The 26,807-nt window shown below is 46.3% G+C and overlaps 1 protein-coding gene across 1 annotated transcript in view; it reads left to right on the forward strand.

Annotated features, from left to right (window-relative positions):
- The window catches only part of HYDIN (HYDIN axonemal central pair apparatus protein), a 3,273,799-nt gene that overhangs the window by 1,582,650 nt on the left and 1,664,342 nt on the right, over positions 1 to 26,807 (forward strand). The window contains exon 34 of the mRNA XM_069654775.1: positions 14,556 to 14,750. Within this exon, the coding sequence (XP_069510876.1) occupies positions 14,556 to 14,750 (195 nt within the window). The remainder of the gene's footprint in view (positions 1 to 14,555; positions 14,751 to 26,807) is intronic.

Consider the following 26,807-nt stretch of genomic DNA (forward strand, 5'->3'; position numbering starts at 1 on the left):
TAACACCAAGACAACTTCGTTGGTCACTGTTTTTTGCAGAATTCGATTTTGTAATTACGTTTAAGCCTGGACGTTTGAATGGAAAGGCGGATGCTCTATCTCGATGCTTTCCAGGAAGTTTAAAGGCTGATGATTGTGCTCCAGTGTCACTCTTGTCTGAGAAGAATTTTGTGGTGGGTGAAGTGCATAAGGAAGTAGATTTTCGAGAACAAATTCATAATTTATTATCTAAAGAAGAATTGGAAGAATGGGAAGCAGGAGATCCTGTGCAAAGTATTAGGGAAGGTTTGCCCTATGTAGATGCAAAATTGTATCTTCCTTCTGAGGAATTACAGGAAGAGGCATTGAAGAATTGCCATGACTCACCATTGGCAGGTCATCCAGGAGTAAAGAAAACTTTAGAACTTCTTCAAAGAGAATTTTGGTGGGAAAAGATGCGTGAAGACACAGAAAACTATGTTAGAACTTGTGAAGTTTGTATTCGAGCAAAATCAGATCATCAAAAGGCTGCTGGTTTATTGGTACCTCTGCCAATTCCGCCTCGTCCATGGCATACTGTTTCTATGGGTTACATTGTTGAGTTACCATCTGACAAGGGATGTTCAACCATTTTAGTGGTGGTAGATGTGTTTTCCAAGGCAGGACATTTCATTCCCATTAAGGGTGCTGCCACAGCTATGTGTTTGGCACAAGCTTTTTTGCAGAATGTAATGAGACTTCATGGTTTGCCTTGTCAAGTGATTTCAGATCGAGGAGCACAGTTTGTCTCAAGGTTTTGGAAGGCTTTTTGTAAGGAATTGGGAATTGAAATTAATTTGACTACTAGTTATCATCCCAAGGGTAATGGCCAAACAGAAAGGGTAATCCAGGAGTTAGGAAAGTACATTCGTTGTTATTTGGGTTCTGATCACAGTTGGGTGGAGTTGTTGTGGTTAGCGGAATTTTGTTATAACAACACAGTAAAGGATTCTACTTCAATGTCACCATTTTTTGTTAATCAGGGATTTCATCCACGTTTTTTGAGAGGAGTAATTCTAGAAGAGGTGGAAGTTCCTGATGTTGAGTGCAGGTAGAGAACTATGGGACAGAATTTGGAGAAAGCAGTTCGAGCCTTAAAAATAAGCAAATTGAGTTACAAGAAATTTGCTGATAAGAAACGTAGGCAGGCTCCTAAATATCAAGTAGGAGATAAGGTATGGTTATCCACTAAGAATTTAGCTCTGAAAGGAAAGAACAAATTTAGTCCCCGTTTCATTGGACCATTTGAGGTTGAAAAAGTATTTTCTCCAGTTACATTGAAGTTAAAATTGCCATCTAGTATGAAAGTACACCCTACCTTTCATGTCAAATTATTGAAGCCATGTCGAAGCGACACTAGATCAGTTGGAGGACCTGGTCCAGTATTTTCTGATGAGGATGGTGAATATGAAGTTCAAGCTATTTTGGATTCTCGAATAGTTCGAGGTCATTTGCAATATTTAGTGGACTGGAAAGGGTACGGTCCCGAAGAGAGATCTTGGGTTAGAAGTGAGGAAGTTCATGCCCCTAGATTGGTCAAAAGGTTTCATTGCTTACAACCCTTTAAACCAGGCCCTGGGACAGGGCGTTACGGGGGGGTACTGTCAGGTTTTCACAGGTTTTCAAATTTTGCACCTCACATTTTCAAGGGCCCTATGAGGATTGGGTGTTTCAGATATCCTTCCTGGAAAGCTAGAAGGGGAGGTTTGTTTAAGTATTAAATAAACTCTGGTTTGAGTGTAGACATTTTCATTTTTAAGTTTGCTCATTGTCCCTTAACTAACTCAATTAGAAAGATGAAATTCTCCCAAGCCAAGATGGTGGAACCCTTTCCCAGCAATGATTGGTCAAGATTACAGCAGGCAGCATTGTTTAGTCATTTGGAATGTTCATGATAGTTCTAAACTGCCTTTCATTAAAGTATTCATTAGAGTACGTCATGTTTTTCATAGCTCTGAGATAACATACTGTAAAGTATATTTAAGGTTGTAGAATCTCTAGTTTGTTAGTTCTAGATCATAATATTAGATCATTCAATAACAAAGAAGAAGAAAATTACAGCTGAAGATTTCCAGTGAAACCCTAGTTGCTGAGTTACTGAGTTCCCTTGCATATCTTTCAAAGACTGAGCTAAGTGAATTCTCTATTGTGAAATATTCTAAGTATGGACTTATGAAATGAACTCAATTTAAAGACTGTAGAAAATTCAGTTTGGAATGTTTATCTCTCAATCTGAGTTCCATATATTTATTTGAAGCGTAAACAAGTTTGTAAAGAATATACAAGAAAAAGATTCAATGAATTATTTTTTGTTGTAAATATTCATTTTTATATTAACAAGGCGTGCGGATCGTCACAGTAGTGTTACTAATGTATATAACTAACATTTAAAGGTAGTTGGTAATACATTTCTTTCCGGCGCGTATTGCTATTTACTCAGTGCGTGCGCGGATAGAAAAAAGGACCTTATAACGTCGCGCTTGCGTCACAGCCATTTTGTGGACTTCAATACGTACGTGTTTTTGGTTCCAGTGACGCGCATCGTATGGAAAAGAACTTTTCAAGATAAGCATTCTGTTTTCATAATAAAAATCTGTGTTTATTTATGTGAAATTATTCCTCCCTTAGTTTTTAGCTTCCGCTTCAAAAACCTAATTAAAATAATTAGAGACCTGTTTAAAGCTTATAACGCTGCACGAATGTGAAGTGTCAGACTTATTTGAACAAATCAAAACGAGTGTTCGTGCAAGTTAATGGCAAGTGAAAACAGCTGACCAGAATTTTACAGAAAGACATTATTAGAAGAAAACGCAACATTTTAATATGGAAAATAAATTAGTCTTCAAAGAAATTTCAGCAGGTCATTTGAATAAGAAGATTATATTTATATTTTTTTTTCTTCACCATAGTAGTATTATATCACTAATAAATCACATTGTTGTTTGGGAAATAAAGCAAAGGATTCCAGAAGTAAGAGATCAAGTGAGAAGATAGACAAGTAGAAGATAAAGAATAGAGAGTATCTACAGATATCTTCATACATTCTTTGAAGCAGCCTAATAACAAATCAAGCTTAGGCTACAGGTAATTAAATAAATATTAGTGAGAGAATATCTGAAGGTGAATAGAAAACATAATATTAAAAGTTGTATTTTCCTTTTAGGAACCCTACTGAGTCGAAATCTTCCAGTGAGGACAGTCTGAAGTACCTGCAGTGGGAGTTCTTGCCGTTTGTTGTTTTCTCCATTCCCCTTTCCCCTTGGGTTTGCCTGGCCAATAGTTTTAAAGAAGCAGGATTGTTGAGCAGGCAGGCTTAGGGGGCTTGGTGGGCCAGCTTCACTCCTGCAGGATCCAACTACTTCAGTTTTCTGACACTCAGGTGCTAAACCTAGGAATTATAATGGACTCAAAGTACACCTGGGAACTCCATATCGCTGATGTGGTAGGAAAAAAGTTTTCTATGCCCCATGACTGTTGACAGATAATCCTCTTTCTAACCTTCGAATGTAAAGTCCAGACAGTGTTGACACTTGTATCTCTCTCTGATCGACTGTGTAAACGACACCTACCTTGGTTTTCCAGCTTACCTAATCAATCAACTACAATGGCTTCAGTATGTGTGGTGACCTGAGGGTGGATGGGTAGGTATCCCGCTGGCTCGCAATCCTCACAGAGATGCAGTATCTTGGCCTCAAGAACAACCCAGTTCAGTCTCACACCCAGAGACTCCATTCCCCAGAATACACTACAAGTGAGAAGACCAGACCGGAATACAGACACTGATAATCCAGTGACCACCAATGGGTTAATTTACCCAAACAGTAACAAGCAAAGGGACACTAGCCTACCATGTACTCCAATGCCCATACTGTAAAGATGCTTCTCCAGCAGAAGATACTGGGGAATGCCGAGGAGCTGCCAAACTAAGGGAAGGGAATTCCAAGAGGTCACCAAATGCCACAGATGCTTATGAAAACGTCCTGTTCCTGTTAAAGTTTAATAGAAACCAATACCCCATAAAACAATCACTGACCTTAACTAATAATCATATAAGGGGAATTAAGACTCTTTAGATGAATAACTAATACCACAGAGCGATACAGGAGCAATTGGGGAATAACCAATCGGGGTCAGTCTTCGAAAATAGACCACAGCCTCATGTGTATAAAAAGGGCAGAGACGGTTCATTCAGTGCTTTCGACCTGGAGGTAGCTGCACGTGCTTAGGATCCCTTCACACAAGGGGAGATTGCTGAGGAGAGGAGTACTGGAAGCACTGCTGCCAGGAGGAAAGCAGTGCAAGCCTGGAGAGACTGGAAGGAGAGTGGGAGAGCTGCTAATCACTGGAATCCCTGGGAAGTAAGGCTGACCAGAGGAATGCAAAAATACCTCTCAAATCCTTGGGGGAACAAAAGAGCCAGCACCTGAAGCTTTTCACCTGTGACCCCTGGGAAAGTAAGTAGAGGACCCGGGCCCATGACACCAGCGAACAAGAATATTGACTGCCTGAAAAGAACCCTGAATAAGAGGGTGTAGGGAGAAATTCCTGTTGGACCTGAAAACTGAAGGTCTAGGAGAGAGACATATTGCGAATCCAGAAAACCCAAAGTCTTTGAGAGACACCTGGTTTGAATCCTGAAAATCTAATGTCCAGTGGGGCCCTTTTGTGAACTTGAAGAAAGACGAGGTACATGAGGGACCTGTTGGAAATATGAATATCGCCAAAGCACAGGATAGAACTGTTGTGCATCTTGAGTAAGCCATGGTGAGAATAATGAGAAGCTTTTGGTGTAAGAAGCAGAAAAGCCCTAAGGCGGAGTGAAGCCCACCGGTGGTGGTAATCAAGCCCTGACAAACCTGAAGAATAGAAAGCTGTGATATGCCCGAGAGAGGCCCCAAGAAGCATGGCAAAAGGACTGAGGTTGAAGGAAATTCTAGACTATAAATAGCATCTAAAGGACTAAAGGAGAGTTCCCTGAAACATGTATTAATTCGGTTTTTTTTGGATTAGGGACAGACATTTGAGACTAGGATTAAGACTCTTGTGTTGACCACATTTGAGAACATTTGTTTATTAGCTTTCCATAGCCAGTGGGCTTAAAGGCTCAGGACTTGTAGACTACGGTGCCCGTGCGGGGACAAAGACTTGTAAGAATAGCTTTTGTTTTATGATTTGGAACCTATGCCCTAAGAGTCTGTGAACACCTCAAGAGAAAAATGTTTTGTTGGCCCAGCCCTGACACTGTTTTATCCTAGTTAGTCCTTCTTAGTTATAGAGGAACCCTTAGTCCTTCTGGGGCTTTGGTTCCGACTTTCTATTTACTATGGCTGTGACCATCTTATTTGTTCTTTTTTCATTGGAGATTGGGCTTGTGCAATATGTATGGAGCTAGTCTCCAGTAATAAATAAAAAAGGTATTTTCACCCTTGACTGTACCCTGGACGGGACCCTGGGTACAAATAGCCATCACCCCCTTCTCAGGGGTGCATACATGGCCGGTAACGACCCTGAACCCTCACTGTGGCCCTTGCTTCGCTCATGCTGGCAGGCTGTTACTGGCCGTGTATGCCCCTGCCCCGTACCCCCTACGCAGGGGGATTGCTAAATTCAATAAAAGCACTGAGGTGCTACCCGTCAGTTGTTTGGCTTCACCAAAAGATCCCCTTTGGAGAACTGATGGCCAAGATGCCGCCAAAATAGGCGAAGTCACACTATACAAACCCAATTACATTACACTGTTTCATCCACTAATCTGTAGCTGACCCTGCAGGACTTTTTGTTGGAAACATCCACTTGGTAAGCACCTGTTTTCTGTGCTAGGATATAGCTGAGGTCATTGACGACACACTTTCACTCAGTGTCACATAGTGTTTTACCAGTGCAGGCATTGTTCTCCAGCACTGGATCTTTCACAGATACACATGAGCTGTGTTAAAGAAATCAGATTAATATCATAGCGTATCAGAGCCCTATTTTGGGGCCTTCCCTTGTTGCTCAATAAGGCAGGGAGGCACCAAGTCCTGCCACCCAAGGCCATTTTGATATTCTTCAACTTAAGTTGTGAGCGAGGGATGCCTTGGCCACTTGTCCTCTTTTCAATGTTTTCAGAAATTAAAACTGTGAGAAGCTTTTAACATATTTACTATAACAGATAGAATTTGTAATATTTGAAGGGTCTATTGCTTATGAGAGGCTCCTTCAGATTGCTGCTATGGGGGAAAACTGCTTGCAGTTTCCCATGGGGCTTTGCTGCTAGCAGTTACCCATTTTAGCTAACAATATGACCGAGGCAGTAAAACCTAAACCGTTTCTTTTCAAAAGCTGAAAAAACAACATTGTATAAAAAAATACATTTACAATGAATACCCTCTTGTGGGAGGTACCTATTGTCTGTATCCTCAAAATGTTCATGTGAATTAAAAGATGTGGGAACAGTGCTGCTCTAAAATTCTTAAAGCTATGCCTTTTTATTCTTAAATCCCAGCCCATTCTGCACTGCTAATGTGATGTCCTCCCAAAGGGCAGTTCTAGAGCAAGCACTTCCAGAAAGAGTTGACAGTGAAGCTCCTAATATTGAGATTGGTGACGCAGACTCTGGCCCCTCCTCTCACACACTGTGTAAAGACGGTCCTTTTTTGTCCACTATTCTTAATGGATATGTTAGAACGATTGCCGCAGATTCTTTTAGGTTCTAATGTGGTCTTTCTGTGCTTCTGAAATGAGGTTTTAGAAACTAAGATACCTATGAGCTTTCTTTTTCTAATTCCCAGGGACTTTGTCTTCTGGCGAGAGAACCAAGGAGAAGAATTTGCCTCTGAATATCAGCAGGGGCTCCTACATACCACAGTGGGAGCACTTGTAATGAAGGGAGTCTGGCTGGTGTCTCCCTATGGGTGCCAAAAGGAGATACAAAAAGAGGTCTGATTGGAGGAGTGCCTCTTGCTCCTCCAAACATAATTGCTTGTACAATACTGAGAAAAAGAAGAGTAAAACAGATGGCTCCACCATGGACTATACGGTCAGGCCAGTGGTAACCACCATTATGTAACCCCAAGCGCTATTGGCACTGATACTGGCAATGCTGGCCATCTTGGAATACTTTCCGGCAGGGGATGCTAGCTATGTTCATCGAAATGTGGCAACAGCTAGTGACAATTGCCCATAATTCCACTGTGATCTTTACCCAGCGTGGATACAGAAACAAAGGAATGCAAGACTCAACAGCGCCACCAACATCTTCAAAAAGGTGAAGAGACTGAGCGCTAGGGTTTGGAGTTGGGTACATGGTAGACTCGGGCACTGCGGAAAACGCCAGAGGCTAGTTTAAAGCATGTTGGCTTCAGAGTGGATGATGTGATCAGGGAGTTGCAAAGGAAGGTGGATGTGCACCTTGTCATGGGTAATGATTTTGATATTGGCAATTAGGAGAATCAATACTCAGAGCCTCAAATGACTATAATGAAAGATCATGTAAGGTGGATTTTGTCCTAAAAGGCCTCCAAGATGGCAGTGGCCGGGATTGAGAAAGTTTTGGATTAGGGCAGGTGGGCCCTAATGCAGAATTTGTGTCACACATGGCCCTATGAGGTGGGAAGATAAGAGCCTGCTAATGCGCACACCATGGGTAAAAGGACAAACTCACTGACGTGATGCGCAGTAGGCTAAAGGAGGACCATAATTTCTCCTTTTTTTAAAAACATTTTTTTTTAAAGGATCCTCTCATGACCATTTGGGGGAAACCGATGCCTGTCATGTAACTGGACCATAATAAGGAAGTCCAGTCAGAGGGGACCCCTTTTATCTTTTCGGCCACATACAGCTGTCTCACTAGTGGTTCATGTGTATAGTTCCAGAGGGTGCCCCAAAGCATTCGTGACGTTGCACCAAACAAGGAGTTCAAGAGGATAGATTCCATGGCCAAGGAGATGCTCTCTTGTGTGTCTTGAGGCCTGTATTCTAGTAATGCAGCTATCCACCTGGGCCAATACCAGTTTGCCTTGTGGAAGGTGGGAAGGGGATCGACCAGTTGCCTGTAACCAACAGATGAGAGAGGTGCTTGTAGATGAGTTTGAGGCCTCTAGAAACATCATCCATGCAGGTATAGACTCCATAGTTTTGTTAGCCACAGGAATGGCAACATCAGCAAGGTTTAGGCGTTATGGATGCCTTCACTTGTCAGCTTGATGTCCAAGCAAAGATTATAGACATGCATTTTAAGGGGATACATTTTTGGAGATCTGTGGACCACACCCTGGAGACAGGCAGTTCGCTCCTTGGGTGTGTTGGCCACCCCCAAAGCCCTTCTTTGTGGCCCAGCAATATCTGGGCATGTCGGCCACCCCACAAAACAGCGTTTTGACAGAGGCACTCTGATGAGGAATCATTGGACCAGGAGGACCTTTAAGGGCAGGGGCAGAAAGAAGACCTCTAATCAACCCATGGCATCTGAGGGGCCGGAGCCCTCAGGAAGGCGCTTTGATATGTCCTCCGGTCACACAGCATGTGTGGTAGGCAGGGACTCCATTGAAGAGGGGAGGAATGTGAACATAGACCAGTGGGTTGTGCACTTAATAGAAAAGAGTTACAGCCTCCCCTGCTTGACCTTGTACCCAGACTGCCCTTTGTGGTACGGAAGAAAGAAGCTTTAATAAAAAGAGCTCCTTTTGGAGATAGAAGAAATAATTTTAAAAAGAGTGATAGAAAGGGTACCTAAATGAGACAACCACACCATGTTTTTACTCCATATTTTCTTTTTTTTTCTTTTTTTAAAAAAAAACATTTTATTAATATTTTCTGAACCCAACAAGGAACCAGGAAAACGGAGGCCATTTCTGACCTGTGAGCCCTACAAAAATGTATCAGAAGAACAATTTAAGATGATGACATTGACTCAGGTGATGGGCGCACTGTGCCAGGTTGACTGGATGGCTTCAATGGATCTTCAGGACATGTAATTTCACATGCCTATTTTACTAGCACACAGGAAGTTCCTGCATTCTCTGGTTGCAGGACAGAACCTGTAGTTCAGGGTGTTGCTGTTCAGGTTAACATGGGACCAAGAGTCTTCACCAAAGTAAGAACAGTCATGGCATCCCACTTTTGGCTGGCAGTTGTGAAAGTATTCCCCTACCTTGATGACTGGCTAGTGAAATTGACCAGTTGGGGGGCTGTCTGTGCTTTAAGAGACCGAAAGCTGCCCAGGAAGTCAAATCTGACCTCTACCATGGAGCTGCATTTCATTGAGGCAGCGTTGGACATGTCAATAATGAGGGCCTTTCCACTGTCTGAGAGGGTTCAAGCTATCAGATCGACCCTGCACAGCTTCAAGATGACGTTACAGGTTGCAGCCCGGTTATTTCTGAGGTTCAAGGCCTGATGGCTTAATACATTCTCTTAGTCCCTCAATGAGTTTTCACATAAGGAAATTCTAGTGGGAGTGCGAGTTAGGTTGGAACCAATTGATGAATACCTGGAGGACAATTTACCAGTGAGCGTCGGCTTATTGAGGGCTTGAGTTGGTGGTGCAGAGAATGTCCTGGTGGGCGAGTCAATTTCACTCACAATATTTTAGACACAAGTCTTCACTGATGCTTCCATGACGAGCTGGGGATCCGATCTGTACAAGTTGGAGGATAGCCAGAGAATAAGAGGCTACATATCAGGCTTTTAGAGCTGTTGGTGATATTCCTGGCATTGTAAACTTTCCATCCAGAGTTGCAGGGTAAGATGGTTATAGTACTAGCAAACAGCATTACTGCAACACATTATGTGAGCATGTGTGGCAGAGTGGGCTCCCTCAAGCTGTGCCGGGGTTTTCAGGCTATTTGGTTATAGTTGATTGGCAGGACTATTTCGGCCCAGACCTTTCATCTGACTGGTGAGAGTAAAGTGAAGGCAGATGCTCTAAGCAAGAGGTACTTGTATCACATGAGTGGTCTCTAGATCAGTCGGTCACATCTTCTAGGTGTATGGCCTACCGTTGGTGGATCAGTTTGCGACTTATGCCAACAATAAATGCCACCTATTGTATTCTAGATTGATACCCAGTAAGGGTGCACTGGGCAACGCCCTGCTAATTCTATGGAGGTTTGCGAGAATCAACGCATTGCATACCCTCCGACTCTCCTGTTGCAGATGGTGCTGCTAAGATTCAGTTACTACATGAGGATGGGTATCTTGGTTTCCCCAGAGGGTCTGGTACATGTTCCTGCACAAAGTGAGCAGAGGGGTGAGTTGGAGGATCCCATGCTTTTCAGGCTATTGACTCAGAAATTGGCATACTATTCCATCCTAACCTAGGCAGCCTTTTGGTGAACGCTTGCTCCTAAACACCTATAGTTCCAATTTACAGGGTCTTGACTTGAATACAGCGGTATTGGACCTTATGGTGGGAGCCAGAAGTCAGAGTATGGGAAAACCTTATTCATGCAGGTGTTTTCACTTCTGTAGATATTGCGATCAGCAGGTGATTGGCCCTTACTCAGCTTACTCCCTTTCTAGGGGTTTTAACTTTGTGCTGGCATTGGTGAAGGAATGATTGCAGGTATCCACCGTAAGGGGATATCTATCTGCACTGCCCACCTTTATGCAAAATCCTGAACAGCGCTTCTTATTTGAGATCACTATGTTGCTGCAATTGCTGACAAGGTTGGCGATTCACTGTCCACCAGTGCTGTACATCCAGGAACAATTGGAACTGAACTTAGCCTTTTATCACAATTTATGGCTCTACCTTTTGATCCCATACGCACTTTGACTTCAAGATCCTTACCTTAAGGACTGCATTTCTAGTGGGTATCATATCAGCGAGGCAAATTAATGTACTTATAAAAGATTTGTACTAGAGACTAAGTGATGCTTGTGGTAAGGCTGTTATTCCTACCCAAGGTGATCACTGAATTTCACATTAATCAATCAATATATTTTCCAGCTTTCTTTCCACTCCATCGACCATCCAAGGCGGAGGAGACATTGCACAGACTTGATCCAAAAAGGGCACTTAACCATTACTAATTCAGAGGAGTATCTCACGGACAGACAGTTTTTTGTGGACTATGGTCACAAGTCCAGGGGGACGGCTCTGACCAAGCAGACCATCTTCACATAGACTGTGGCATGTATGGGGATTTGCTACAAGGTGGCACACAAAAATCCGCCTGAGGGCATTGTGGTGCATGCCAGGGGTTCTGTGGCTAAAACAACTGTCATGAGGGGGGTCCCAATTCAGGAGATCTGCAAGGCAGCTACTTGGTCAACCCTACATATGTTTTTTTATGGACATTGCTGAAGTAATCTTTAATAAACTTTAAGAAATAAGGTATCTACAGAAGAGATCATATCCATTAGAAGAACAAATGATGTAACTTACGAGTAACATTGGTTCTGATGGATAAGGTGTCTCCTCGGCAGATTCGTTACCTGACCACCCACCTTCTCTGTCATCCTAGAAATGACTGCAGTCCACCTTTAGAGTCATATATCCAGGGATCTATTAGGTTGAGGTTATTATTGGTTCAGGTGGAAGGCCCCACCTCATGACACCGTGGGGATGAATGTTGCCATCTAGCGTTGTACGAGGGTCATTCATGATTTTCCAAGGTCCCGGCCTTCAGGTTACAGATAAGTAGTCCAGGGTCAGAAATTCTATTGAAGCCTTTTTAGGGCAAGAGAGACTGCATGTTATGGGACACTCACAAAGTCAAACATCAAGTGGGTCCTTTGGCTACGAAGCTTGACAGTTCATTTCTGGGGGATTACCTTAGTATTGGGGGAAACGGACCAGATTCAGATGGACTTAGCAGGATACTGCCTCTCAGGCTGCCCAATCCCCCAATGTTCATTTTAGGGCCCAATGTTAAACTAAAGACCTCAGTTCAGACGCACCCATTGCCTTTCTAAAAACAATCCTAACACAGGGAATTTTTAAATGAAGTCCGATTCTGACTGATGGCTGTCAATGCTCAGGTCCTCGCAAGGTGAGATGTCGGCAGTAGTAGTTTCTGTGCTCTGGAAGTCCAACAGAGGTTAAGGTGAGGAAGAGACCTTTCAAGCAAGGTGTCTGCTGTGAAGCTGTGTGTGATGATGCTGACCTGAAGATGAAAACTGCTGGAGCTGGGATGTGGTGCAACCGAATGGTTCACTGTGGGTGCAGTGCTCCTACCTGTAGGTTTTCTTTGTTTTCTTCTCATTTTAACTTCATCTTTAGCTTCAGATTGTAACCATAGTACTTGGGCTCAGTCAGTTACTGGTGCTCTTGATGCCCAGTGCTTCATACTAGTCATGTTGGGCCTGCTCAGGGACTGGGAAGCAAGCCTTTCCCAGAAGCAGGGTATCCTTGAGGCTTGTTATTCGAGGGGGCCCCCTGGATAAGAGAGGGGGATAGCCAGTTTCTCAATTCCTCTGATTCTTAGAAGTCTGGTGTCCAGGCTTTCTCTCTTAGTGTGGGTTTCTCCTTGATTTCAGAGACCAGTCACAAACGGGACATATCTGGTTCTGGCAGCTGTAGTAGCCATGACCATAAATGGCCACATGCGCATCGAACTCACTCGTTCATAGGAACAATGTTTGGGATCTGGATCCATTAGAATAGCACACAGGCTGCCATCAACCAATAGATCATGCTTGCACAGGGTGCCTTTGCGTGCCCCAACCTGGCAAATCCAGTATTTGAAGCTTTGATGCCACATATTAGGGTTAATCAGGGACATTTCTGATAAACTCGGTCAGTAAATATCTGAAATAGGACTTTGCATCAAAAGTGTAAAATGTAACTTTAAATATCAGTCCATCTTTTTAAGATTTACTATGATGTTGGTGTCTTGATGTGTATACAGAATGTTGCATTTACTCTCTTATGTTGTATTGGTGACACACAATCCAAGTGATTGCAGTGGCCAGCATGAAATGACACAGTTGGGCACTTAATTTGTTCCACCATCCTTAGATTTAGCTATGTCTTTTATTTATTTAATGAAGTTGCATAATGCACTTCCTGCAATCGGGGCCACCGCAGAGTGCTCAATTTCCCATATTGCCAGTGGTGCTTCTCTTTCTTGAACATCAGCATGTGGAGCTAGTCTTGCAACAGTGGATGGATCTTGTGATAATATTAATGCAATTATATTTTTGAGCCAATTGATTTTGTTTAGTGCGTCTGGACCCTCTGCTTTATTTTCTGGGTCAGTACGTTCCCCTTTCTTGATTTGAAGGCGAACCCTAATGATTTCCATTATTGTCACCAATACCAATGGTGTTGTCTGTGCTTTCACATGTATTGGTTTCAATAAGTAAACTTAATTTTTGATTGGACAAAGGCGAGAAGAAATCAAATTTTCTTTAACTCCTTTTCAGTGTCCCTTTGGGATCAGCGAGTAATAAAGATGCACTGGTGACGGTGTATTTTAGTGATATTAAAACTTTCACTAATGCCTTGTTTGCAGTTTGCTTAGAATATCTTGAAGCCCAGCTTTGCTTTAGATTATTTTCAGCATAACTACAACACTCCCTGCAAGCATCGTCAGAAGAAATCTGCTCAGGACTTTAAGATTGCAGGGCGTTTTCTACTTTGGATGCAACTGCACAACCATTGGAAGGCAAATACCACCTTTTTAGGGCAAACACACCAGGGCATGGAACAACACCATGCATAAAAGTGTACTGTGCACTGAGTTTGCCCCTTACTTCTGTTCCCCTAAAAACCTATTCCATACCAGTCCACCATATGATAAGGCAAGTGTAATTCCTAATTCAATAGAAAGCATGTTCAAAATATTTTTACAACTAGACCCGCTACCAAATGTGTTTTGCACATTTTATTGTGTTAGATTGTGCCATTTACTAATCCAAAAGACCTATTGGGTATGTTTTGTGTGCTCACATGCATTTAAGTTGGTTCATTTTCCACAAGTCATTAATATGGTAAGCACAGTTAAGTAAGGAAACTTTACTTTTTAGTAACTATGGTACTCATTGTTCAAGGAACTTCTCCCTGTAACAATACCTGCAATCCACTCCTGGCTCAGCTTTTGCAATAAGTTTAAAGTGTTAGCTTTTGTATGAATTATTGTGGTTGAGGCACACAGGGTGACCGACAAGGAAGGGACTGAGGACGAGCTGTAAGGAAGGAGCTAATGATTTTCCCAGCCCTCTTTATAAAATGAGAGTATTCACACAGGTTAGCGATTGGGGGTAGCTAATGGACTCCGAGTGGTAATTGGAAGGTGTCTTTTCTTATGATACTATAGTTAGCAGCCATTCAGGCACTGGCATCAACTGCACTAACCTTCTGTCACACAACAATTTTGGGATTGGCAGTATCCGTACATGGTTTCTTAAAAGCTCAGCAAGAGCAACTTATAAAGTATCACTTACAGTTTTCTCTGACACAGATGTGCAGCAGAAACTTTAGCATGACCTTCTGTGCTAAGCGCGGGTACACCATGGGAGAACTTGTTTATATGAAAATGGCAGGTGCTGGAGGACCATTGCTTTGCCTGAGATGTACAAGGTCACTGCCTTTGTTCTCTGTTTTCTCAAAGGTTGTTGGAGGGCCAGTCTTTCATGTAAGGCTACTTGCCAATGTCACCATGCCCACACTCTCCATCTCCTGCGAGAAGCTGGAGTTCATTGATGTACAGTGCGGTCAATGCCAGGTGAAAGCCATCCAGCTCCACAACCAACTGCCTGTCCTTTGTGAGTGGGCTGTCAGCAATAGCCAAGAGCAGCCCAAGCAGGTAAGAAAACCATACCTTATAAACTGATCAATGTTGTTATTTTCTCATACGCCTTTCTTTTTTTGCTTTCATCCTTTACCCAATCAGGCACTTCGAATGGGTAGTTCAATTGAGTAAACTCTCTCGTACACCCCTTCTGTGCCTTATTGTCCATGTTCTGGTCTTTTTCATTTCCAATGCAAGGCACACTGGTAAAAGAAACCTTTCTGGACACTCTTGATACTGGTCCTTCGTTCTCCTTATCCTCTGCCACTATCTGATGTGGTGCAGTCTGCTATCGCTCATAAGAGCCATTATTGCACCTCATTAGTGCCTTTGTGTTCTCACAAAGCTGCTGCATCTGTCATCCATTTCATGATTCACATTCACAGAAATATCTCAGGAGACAAACCTATCACACTGGGGCTAGCTGGGTTTGCAATTGATTTGTAGCAATGATGATGGCATGTAGCTGCCCTTTGAGGTATTGGAGTCAACGATTTTGACGACTCACCAAATATAAACCCACAACCCTGCACTTGAAGTTCAGTTAGATAATTCATCCATTAGAGACTGGGGCCAGGAGGAGCCACCCTTCTGTGATGTGTCCCCTGGAGTCTATATAGTGAGGATCCCCCAGAGGCCGCCTCTTCTTTCCCCGGGTGTGCCCCTTAATCTCGTTCCTTCCAAATGGTGTTGGGGGCGTCAGGGGGGAGAGGAGCAACTCCCACTCGCCAGTCCCAGAGGGCATCTCAGAAACCCAGATCTTTTAACCAAACTCTCAAACTAACCTGCAAGGTCCTCATAGGGACAAGGATTATTTCCTTAATTCCACCAGGCCCTCCATGGAAAGGACCCCAACGTTCCCATACAGTCCTATGCTCTGTCTCGATAGCCAACTCCCCCACCCCTCCTCTTGCCTGCTTCTACCAAAGAACTTTAGGGGCAACCAAGGCTTTGGGCCCCGTTCAGGCGATTCCACTGACAGAGAAATCGGATTTAGAGGCGCCAAAATGCACCACTAACCCCAGCACAGGAGTCCTGCACAGCCTCTGCTGAGCATAACAGGGCTGGAGGAATCCCAGAGATGTAGTTAACCCCAAAGGAAAAGAGCATGGGGGGGGGGCATTGAAGGGGATCAACATGGTGCCTGTCCTTTAGACGGTGGCTGATCGAAGGGTTTAACCCTTATGAAGCCTGTGTCAATCAGAGACTGATCTCAGCCATGTGTCTGTTACCCTTGATAATCCCACACACAGTGAAAGCTCAGCAATACCCGGACGCTGGAGCAGGGGAAAGTCACAAAATCTGAGACTGATGGTTGAGAGAGGTGAAGAGCATGGGTAGAAAGTGGAATGGAGTTGGAAGGAACAACTATGAATAGCTACCTAATCAGCAAACCGATTCACCAGTTGGAATGTGGGCTAATTCAATCTCTCATTTTAGACCAAGGTAGAGATAGATGGAGAGGGGGAGAGGGGGAGAGATGGGAGATATATATATATATATATATATATATATATATATATATATATATATATATATATATATATATATATATATGCTGGGGTAATGCCTGGAAACCCTCTTTGAGTGCAAGTTTGACAGACGGGAAGGGTAGATGAGAATCCTAGCGGGAGGAAAGCAATGATTGTAACTCGGCAAGCTGGAGAAGCCTGGGCTCAGGGTCTGGTAGCTATGGAACCCTTGTAAATGCTGGACTATGGGGAAAGGTCAACCCAATTAATAGTCTTGCTTAGGGTAGAATAGATCTAGGGAGAGGGATAGTTAATTCTACCCTGAATTACCCTTGTTGGGTGGGTGGGGGGAGATAACCATGCTGAAGCTACAAATCACCCTAAGGGCAAGGGGGATGTAAGGTCTTGCCCAGGTAGCATCATGAGGTAGTAACCTCATTCCTTTGTGATAAAGGCACCTCACGGTACGGTACAACATCAGCTCCAGGATATGCCAGAAGCATGACCACAGTCTGGACCAGGACCCAGGCAAGACAAACTGCTTGATATCTGGTAAAGAAGTGTGCACACTCCGTGTTGCTCTGAGTTTGGCTGAACACAGTTGTTTTCTGGGGAAGTCACAAGTGTGGCACTCTTACAGTACATGTGCTTCCCTATCCACTCGTTCATTAGCTAACCGGTGTACACGCTGGGAGGCTGCTCTTGGAGAGCAGCTGGCAAGTGAAGACAAAGGATTCTTAGTGTCAAACCTAAAGTTAAGTGAAGTTCCTTTATTTGCAAGTGCACCCCATGCTCCAGTGCAATTGGGTATAACAGCTACCGGAATGAGAATAGCATCTAATTGGTGTCATCCCACACAGAGTTTTTCAAAGTAATCTCTTCATTTTGAGAAGAAAGTGTTACAAGATCTGGAAAAACTAGAGCAAGAAAAGAAAAAAATCTAAACAAAGAATTTAGCTTGCCTGAGAAATGTGGGTGCTCATGCAAATATCGTGATCAGAAATGTTGATAAAGGTGGAGCAATCGTAATCAAGAACCTAGAGGATTACATTAAAGAAAGTAGGAGACTCCTCCAGGACACTGTCAGTTATTAGAAACTACAGGGCAACCCCACCAAAGAGATCGCTGTATTGATGGGAGAAAAAATAGCCCTTTGTGAGGAAGACAAGTTATCAATAGCAGACACAGACACAATGGATAGAGGTTTTGAAAACCTTTTACTCTTTGAATTGGGTTGGTATAATTCCTAACTGGCCCTAACTCTAAAACAGGAGTAATCTCCACCATTTCACAATAACAAATAAGTCCTTGTCAGTCTGGTCAAAATAAAAAGGCCTATACTAAGAAAACCTAACCTTACTCTGCTACTTAGAATAACAAATGCATTAAGGGAATATCACATGAAAATAGTGTCTCAAAAGGAAATATCAGAATGGCTTCAGCACAAACTCCCTTCCCCAGGTTCTACCCTACGGGGCCTAAAGAGTCTCTTAAACAAAAAAGGATGGGTGGATGGTACAGTTTGTCAGTTTTGCACACTTTGGCTTATGGGTACAATTCAACAGTTCAATCTAGGCTTTCAACTTCTGGTAGTTCAATCACTTCTTTCACCTTTGCCTACCTTGCCATCAATACTTAGTTTGCATATTCTTAATTTGTTACAGTTCTGCAAAGGCTTCCCTCTGACGTGGTTAAGCGTCTCTCCTTTGTGGGGGCGGGGGGGTAGTCTTCCCTGCCCCACGTTTCTTTTCTCCGTCAAAGACTTTCGAGACTGCAAGGAATTTTCATACACCTCTGCATGACCACTTTGACCTCTCTTTCAACAATCTTTTCAATTCACAGCTACTTCTTCCTGCAGGAGCGGACGATGGCCCCACAGACTGCTAGGTCTGCCCACCCTTCAATTTCATATAAACAAATTGCACTATAGGCAACCCCCGGTGATAAGCGGAAGTGGATAAAACAATAAACCTTGTCTTCTCTGCTAGCCTCCCACTGCGCTTGCCAACTCAGACATGCAATAAAATACATGAATGGTTAACCTGACTCTGTTTTACCTATTGCCCATCTATTAAACTCCCATAGGAAACCATTGAATACCTGTTGAGCCTTTGCTGAGAGCTGAAAGGCTTTCAATAAACTGCTGTGGCTTTTTCTTTTTTCTTCAAACTAGATCTCTGACTGAGTATTTCACTTTTCTATTGAATTGTCTCAAAGTCTCGGGGGCGCGGAGGAAGATGGGCGCCTGAGGGAGGAGCTCTGCGCTTGGTCTAGTAAATAAGTTTAATTAAGGCCCCGACGAATAAGAGGGTGACACCGGGAAGGTGCCGACGAGATTAGGGGAGCCGTACCACCGGCTCCAAAGCAGTGAACGGAGTGGGACCAACGAGGGAAGGAGCGCCTACTGGGCTGCTGCAGAGAGACGCCTCAGTTCGGCTGTCGACCATACGAAGAGATCACCAGGCCCGCCCCCGACACAGAGAGAGAGAGAGAGAGACCGCGGCCAGTGGGCGCGCAGTGCAGTGGAATCGCACCTGGGGAATGGCACCCCCCACCCGCACCAGGCAGTGAGAGCAGACAAGGCGCACCGTCACCGCTATACCACAGGAAGGAATTATAGAGAGAGAAAGACCCGGCCGGGGGGGCATGATAGGAGCCCAGGTGATGATCTATCCGGACCTAGCGGTGTACACACTGGACCAAGGGCGGAAATGCAGACCCCTAACAAAATAGCTCCAAGAAAAGGGGGTGAGATATCGTTGGCGCTTCCCTTTTGCCCTGGCATTTGAGCTCAAGGGGGAAGATTATGTTTTGCACCAGGGAGGGGAGGCAGACAACCTCCTTAAGGCACTGCAAATCGAAGAAATATAGCCAGAAAGGGAAAGCCAACGCCAGTTAAGGGAACACTTCAACAGTGTATTCGCCCAGCCCAAGGAACGCCGGAGAGAGGGGAGCTCCAGACGGGCCAGAAAATCGAGGGTGCTACAATCACCGCCTCCAAAATGAACAGAGACAAGGACAAGACAACACTAAAAGGAAGCCCTGCACAAAAATGTAGTCCCCTGCATGTTTATATACTTGGGGTAGAGATGGCAAGGCCTACAGCAAGCCTCCACATACCCTAGTGACCTGGAGATATCCAGGTGTCTCTACTTGGTTGGGCTATTTGCCCTGAATGTTTATGGTTTCTTTTTGAGTTTTTCGTTGTGGGCTATGGTAGGGGGGGCATGGGCAGCGGGGCTCCCGGATGGGGTGCAAGTTCCGGGTATAAGAAAACACCCCAGAAGAGGGTATGGTTGAGCTCAAGGTGGCAACACTCAATCGTAAAGGACTCAACTCACCAAACAAAAGGTTGTTGACATACAATATATTCCAAACCTCTGGTTGTCCATTTTGTTCCTACAGGAAACGCACTTTAAGCAGGGGATGGAACGGCCATTGCAGAAAGGAGTGGTGGGACAGATGTTCTGGGCCTCCAACAAAGAACACAAAAAAGAAGGGGTGGGAATTGTGCTGGCCAGATCCTTCCAGATGAATTGGCTACTGATTTTAAAAGGGGATTTGGGGGGAGATTTCTGGCTCTCAGGGGACAGATGGATGGATGGGGTTATGTTCACACTGGCCACAGTATATGCACCCAACTCAGCCCAACTCTCCTTCTTGAGAAGGGCATTTGCAGCGTTGGAGGAGTGGTTGGAGGGACACATGCTGGTAGGGGCGGACTTCAACCTGGTGGCTGACCCGAGGTTGGACTGGTGGTCAGCGAGAGGGGTAGCAGACAAGCAAATGGGGAAGGAGAATAGGGATTTTGCCAGCCTGCTGGAGGACCACTTCTGTTTAGACATTTGGAGGACCTCTCACCCTCATGCCGGGGGCTATACCTTCTTTTTGAGGGGATTGTGTCCACCGACATATTCCATATCTATGACAGGTGATGTTCACAGCTGTGCTGCTTTCGGAAAATTTTCGACAGAGGCCATCCTGCGTCGATGGCATCGATACGTTGTCCCTCGAGGGCCTCCGTCGAGGGTCGACGTCACCGGATGTTATATATAGAACGCATGGCGCCCGTAGCCTCAGTTCTGTTTTTTCTGCAAGCGTGTTTGCTTCGGGATCTCGGCATGCTCGATTCTTTCTTCGTGTACGATGTCTTTATCTTCTTCTACTACCCCGAAGTCAGGCTTTAAAAAATGTCGGGACTGCGGTTCGAGGATGTCCATCACGGACCTGCACGACATCTGCCTCTGGTGCCTCGGCGAAAGCCACACCACCGACGACTGCGAGGATTGCCAGTCCCTGATTTCTAAGGCCTTGCGGGAATGTAAGGGGAAATTGAAGGTAGGTAGGGTGTCTTAGCCCTGTAAATCGAAATCCGCTGGGCTTTCGACCGATGACTCAAGGGGCGACTCTCCGTGTCGGCGAAAATCCAGGGGGTCTCGGTCTAGGAGTGGTTCCCGCCATTCTTCTGCCTCGTCGAGGCATTCTAGGAAGCGCCGTCACCGGTCGCCTTCCACGTCCTCGTCGGAGGAGGACTCCGCCAGACGGTTGACTTGTCCCACCAAGTCTTCATTGCCGGCCGAATGGGATGCATACTACCAGCAAATGTTGGGGATTTTCGAGTCCCAAGGCACAGTTCTGGCCGCGCCTTCGAAAGGGGCCGGTGTGGAATGGGCTAGGTCCACCACTCGCACACCTTTGGGCTTGGGCGGTCGGCGCGATCATCGGGAGCCGTCGAGGTCCCGCTCGGACAAGGTAGATAGCCATAGCCGTGCCAGATCCAGGTCCCGGTCCTTGACGCCATCAAGACCGTCGGAACCTGTGAAGCCTTCCAAGAAGTCGTCGATGCCATTGCGCCATGTCTGTCGAGGGACACTCTCGGGGCTCCGTCCTCGAAGAAGTCTTCAATGCCGTCGGAGCCTCGGTCGACGTTGATGGTGATTCCTTCAGCGTTCTCTACGCCGTTTGTGGAGGATTTGACGGCGGTGCCCCTGAGGGCTGTGGAACCTCTGAGGAAGGCTGCCAGTAAGTCTGAGGCCTGTTTTTGACCCTTATTCTGTTCTTCCTCCTAGATTGGAGTTTTTCCAACCTTTACAGGACATTTCAGAGGTTGAGGAACTGTCTGGTGAGGAGATGGCCTTGACTGTGCCTCCTGATGACCCTGATGACCTTTTGTCTGGCACAGTCAGACGGAGGAACTCCGTCAGTCATTGCATGACGCTAGTGGCCTTGACACCTCTCCGGAGGTGGAGTTTGGCCGACCTGAGCCTGGGCCGCATGCAGATTCCTCCTATCTGCGTCTTCTGTCAATGGTGACAGAATACTTGGGGTAGTCTGCTCCACCTGTTGAGTTTGCTCAGGATGATTTGATGGACATCCTGGAACAAGGTCCGCCCACTGACCCAGTGTTGCCGTTTCACATGGCTTTGCAAAGGAGGGTGGTGTTGGCTTGGACTGCTCCGGAGAGTCTACAGGCAGTTAATAATTTGCTTCCGAAGAAATACCGCCCATCCAGTAGTGACCCCTGCTACTTATGGACGCACCCTACTCCGGAGAGTTTAGTGGTGCAGGCGGCTATGGCCTCCTCGAAGCAGGCTGCGTACCCTACCATGCCTCCTGATAGGGACGATAAGCAATTAGATGGTTGGGCGAAGAAGGTATTTTTTGGCTGGGGTTATGGTGTTGAAGTCCGCCAACTCCACTTGTGCCTTAGCGAGATTTACACACACTCTGTGGAACTGTGCGTCTTTGGCGGCTGAGCATATTCCCAAAGGGGAAGAAAGGGATGGTTTTCTAGCCCTCGTGCAAGACGGCAAGGATGCCATGTGCGAATCCCTTCAGTCGGGTTTGGACACGGCAGACTGTGTCAGCCGGTCCATGGCTGCGAGCACCGTGATACGCAGGTTTGCGTGGTTGCGGAACTTGGGGTTTGCTCCTGATGTGCAATCTCATCTTCTGAACATGCCCTCTGATGGGGTTCATCTGTTTGGCAGCAAGGTTGACGAGACCCTTGAGAGGTTGCAGACCTCCAAAGCTGCAGCAAAGTCTTTGAGCGCTGCAGTACGTCAACCTCCGCCTTTTCGTCCTAGGGGACAGCAATGGAGGGGAGGTTTCTTTCGGTACTACTCTTCCTTTGGTAGATCGAGAGAAGCTGCCAGTCAAAGGGGCCACCGTAGGAGTACCCGGGGTGGAAAGCAAGGTACTCGGGGTGCCAAAGCTACTCGGCCAGTTGCCTCTTTGCCCTCAGGCACTGCCGCGTCCGCTCAGTCATGAGGCCATGTCCCATGGTTCGCCGGTTGGGGGCAGACTTGAGAATGGCGGGCCACTACTTCAGATGTGTGGGTTCTGGAGATCATAGCCCACAGCTACTGTCTTCCCTTCCGGCAGAGGCCTCACGACAATCCACCGGTGAAGCTCTCTTTGAAACATCCGGATCCGCTCTTTGCGCAGGAAATCCTATCCCTGCTGGAGAAAGGTGCCATAGAACTAGTGCCTGTAGCGGAGAGGAAGAAGGGATGGTATTCCCCTTATTTTTTGATCCCGGAAAAAGACTGGGGATTGAGACCCATCATGGACTTGCGTTGGTTGAACAAGCTCCTCAGGATGGACAAGTTCAAGATGGTAACTCTTTCTCAAGTCCTCCAGGCCCTTCAACTCCAGGATTGTGGACCTCAAGGATGCTTACTTTCATGTGGCGATTCATCCCAAGCACAGGAAGTACCTGAGGTTCGCGGTTGGTAACTCGCATTTTCAGTTTCGGGTCCTGCCGTTCGAGTTGACCTCTGCCCGAGGGTCTTCACCAAGCTGATGGTGGTGGTGGCAGCGTATCTCAGGAAAGGGGGGGGTTCACGTCTCCCCCTACTGGACGATTGGTTGATCAGGGTGCGCTCTCCCGAGGAAGCCCTGGATCATCTGTCCGTCACCTACCACTCCCTTCACAAGCTGGGCTTCTCCCTCAATTTAAAGAAGTCACATTTGACACCTACCCAGCGGCTCCAATACATCAGAGCAGTGCTCGACACATCCCTGGGGCAGTGTTCGCCTCCCCAGGTGAGGGCTCATCACATTCTGCAGATGGTGGACAAGTTTCAACGTGCCCAGAGTCTCCCGGCGTTCGAATTCTTGAAGTTGCTCGGCCACATAGCATCCTGCATTTTCATGGTGCCAGAGGCCAGGTTGCGGATGAGATCCCTGCAGTGGGCTCTGAAGATGCAGTGGTCGCAGTTCTCCGGCAGGATATCGGATCCCGTTCAGATTCCGACCTCGGTCGCCCAGGATCTTCTATGGTGGGCCGATGAAGGCAATCTGATGAAGGGAGCACCATTTTGGCAACGCATCCCTCACAGGTTGGGGCGCTCATGCCAACGAGTTGACAGCCAGCGGACGTTGGTCTCCGTCAGAGTCCAGACTCCACATCAATCTGTTAGAGCTGAGGGCTGTCAGGCTAGCCCTGAAGACTTTTCTGCTGTCTCTGCGTGGGGAGAATGTCCTGATTATGACAGACAATACAGTGGCCATGCACTACCTCAACAAAAAAGAGGGGGGCAGGGTCACTCCCGTTGTGCAGGGAGGCGATGCAGCTCTGGTTTTGGGCCATCCAGCAGGAAATTTCAATCTCGGCAGTTCATCTGCCGGAGACGAAAATGCGGCGGCGTCGCTCTGAGCAGGCAGAGCACGGTCTCTCATGAGTGGGAGCTGGTTCAGGAAGTTCTTTTGGAGATCTTTGCGCTTTGGGGAACCCCAGAATTGGATCTCTTTACCACCAGTGTCAACCAGAAGTGCGAGAGATTCTGCTTGCGGGAATTTCCCCCAAGAGGAGCCTTGGGAGACGCGTTCGTAGTGGAGTGGTCCTTTCCACTGCTGTACGCGTTTCCTCCAGCCCCCGTCATTCCGCAAGTGTTGAGGAGGTTACAGAGGTTCGGTTCCCGAATGATCCTCATTGCTCCGGCATGGGCCAGGAGAGCGTGGTATCCGGACCTTCTAGACATGTCCATCTTCCCTCCACGCCGTCTTCCCTAACGAGACGATCTGCTCTCACGGGAGGGGGGTCGGGATCTCCATCCAGAGGTCAAGTCTCTCAGCCTTCATGCTTGGTATCTGAAAGGTTGAGGTATAAGGATTGGGACCTCCCCGAAGACATGATGGAGATGTTGCTTTCGGCCAGAAGGCCTGCAACGAAATCCATGTACCGTTGCCGTTGGAGAAAGTTCTGTGACTGGTGCAGGGTACAGAATGTGGATCCTTTCCAATGTTCCATTCCTTTGGTTTTGTCTTTTTTGCTTTCTTTAGCCCACAAGGGCCTGCAAGTGGGTACCATTAAGGGTTACCTGGCGGCGCTGTCCATTTTTAAGCGCTCGTCTGAGGAATTTTCTTATTTTAAGATTCATTTGATTTCCTAGTTTCTAAAAGGGGTAACTAATGTGTTTCCACCGTCGCCTTTCCAGGTGCCGGGATGGGATTTGAATTTGGTTTTAAAGTTCCTAATGCGAGCTCCGTTTGAGCCCTTACATGCTTGTCTGTTGCGACTCTTGTGCTTTAAAACTGTGTTTTTAGTTGTGGTTACTTCTATATTCAGAGTGGGTGAGTTGCAGCCACTTTCTGCCAAGCCACCCTTTACTGTTTTCCATAAGGACAGGGCTGTCCTGCGGGTGCGGCCTTCTTTTCTTCCGAAGGTTGTGTCGGAATTCCATTTGGGCCAGAAGGTGATTCTTCTGGCGTTTTATCCTCCCCCACATCCTGATAAGGAAGAGGAGAGGCTCCACAGGTTGGATCCTAGGAGAGCTTTGAGTTTCTATCTCTCACGGATGTCCCGGGTCAGAGTGGACGATCGGCTCTTTGTTGGCTATGCTGGAAGGCGCTTGGGTCAGGCTGTTTCCAAGCAGACCTTGTCCAGATGGATCATTTTGAGGATCTCTGAGTGTTACCGTTTGGTGGGAAAGGATCCTCCAGTAGGCTTACAGGCTCACTCTACTAGGGGTGTGGCTGCCTCCACTGCTCTACAGAGGGGCGTTCCTATTCGCAATATTTGCGAAGCAGCCACATTGGCCTCTGTCCATACCTTTGTGAGACACTATTCCTTGGACTCCATCCATGGGCAGGATTTGGCCTTTGGTAAGGCAGTCCTCTATTCAGCCATTTGATTGGGCATTATAAAATTCTAAAATTGTAAATTCTTTTCCCACCTCCATAAGTTGGTACTGCTCTGGGAGTCTATCATAGATGTGGAATACGTCCGAGGACACAATCCCCTCAAAGAACAAGTTACTTACCATATCTGGTAACGTTCTTTCGATGGGATGTTTCTCCGACGTATTCCACATCGCCCTCCCAGCCTGCCCCTCTACTGAATTTCCTATGCGATTGCAGCTTACGTTTCTGCAAGGCTATCTGCAGTCATACTGGCAGGAGATTGGTGCCACGCGTTCTGGGAAAAAACTACAACTGAGGCTACGGGCGCCGTGCGTCCTATATATAACATCCAGTGACGTCGACCCTCGACGGAGGCCCTCAAGGGACAACAGATCGACGCCATCGATGCAGGACGCCCTTTTCCGAAAATGTTCCGTAGCAGCGCAGCTGTGGACATTACCTGTCATAGATGTGGAATACGTTGGAGGAACATCCCATCGAAAGAATGTTACCAGATCTGGTAAGTAACTTGTTCTTCTCACCCCCCCCACCACTCGACCTACACTAGAAACAACCTCTTGCTGATCCCGAGGGAACAGGTAGCAGACATCGCCGCCCCAAGGTCAGACCATGGCGTCCTGGAAGTTCGATGCCAAGAGAAGGGTCACTCCAGGGTGACTCTGCAATGACACCCTGCTTAGGGACTCGGTTTTCAGAGAGTTTATGGGGAAAGAGATCTGAGCATTCTTTGAGACCAACGATACAGGGGAAGTGCACCCCAACCTGGTGTGGGAAGCCGCCAAAGCTACAATGAGGTGATGCTGATAGCGGAAGGGGCACGGAAGAAACGGGAAAGGGGGCTCATTGAGAGTAGACTACGGACAGATATACAGGGACTTGGGGCACGGCTGAGCGGGTGGACTGGAGACAGAACAGCCCTACTGCATGAGAGCACGGATAAAAGGCAGTCACTACATACTACGCTAATGGGGGAGGTAATCAAGAAAATGAGATACACTAAGCAACAATACTACGAGAAGGGTGACCAGGTGGGCCGATGCTGGCTAATAGGATCAAGGGGTGTAGAGGGGACAGGCAGTTGGTGAAGATTAGAGAGGGAGGGGAAACTGGTGGGCCTGTGGGAAGGGATCCCTGGATGCTTTGCAAAGTACTACGAGGTACTGTATAGCGAGGCACCAGAACTGGGGGGACCATGCGGTTAAAGCATATCTAGAAGGTCTGGCCATCCCAAAGCTCTCTATGGATGCAATAGAGGTCCTGGAAGCCAAAGTCATTGCAGAAGAGATAGTGACAGCCAAAGGGAAATTAAAGAGCGGGAAAGCCCCCGGGGAAGATGGCTACACTGCAGATTTGTACAAACCATTTAAAGAACTGCGGGCTTGACCACTGGCAAAGGTGTTCAACGCCATTACAGACAGTGGTACGGGTCCTCCCTCCTTTCTGGAAGCTAAGA

The sequence above is a fragment of the Ambystoma mexicanum genome, chromosome 1p (genome assembly GCF_040938575.1).
Source record: "Ambystoma mexicanum isolate Mex_15411 chromosome 1p, UKY_AmexF1_1, whole genome shotgun sequence".
Lineage (NCBI taxonomy): Eukaryota > Metazoa > Chordata > Amphibia > Caudata > Ambystomatidae > Ambystoma > Ambystoma mexicanum.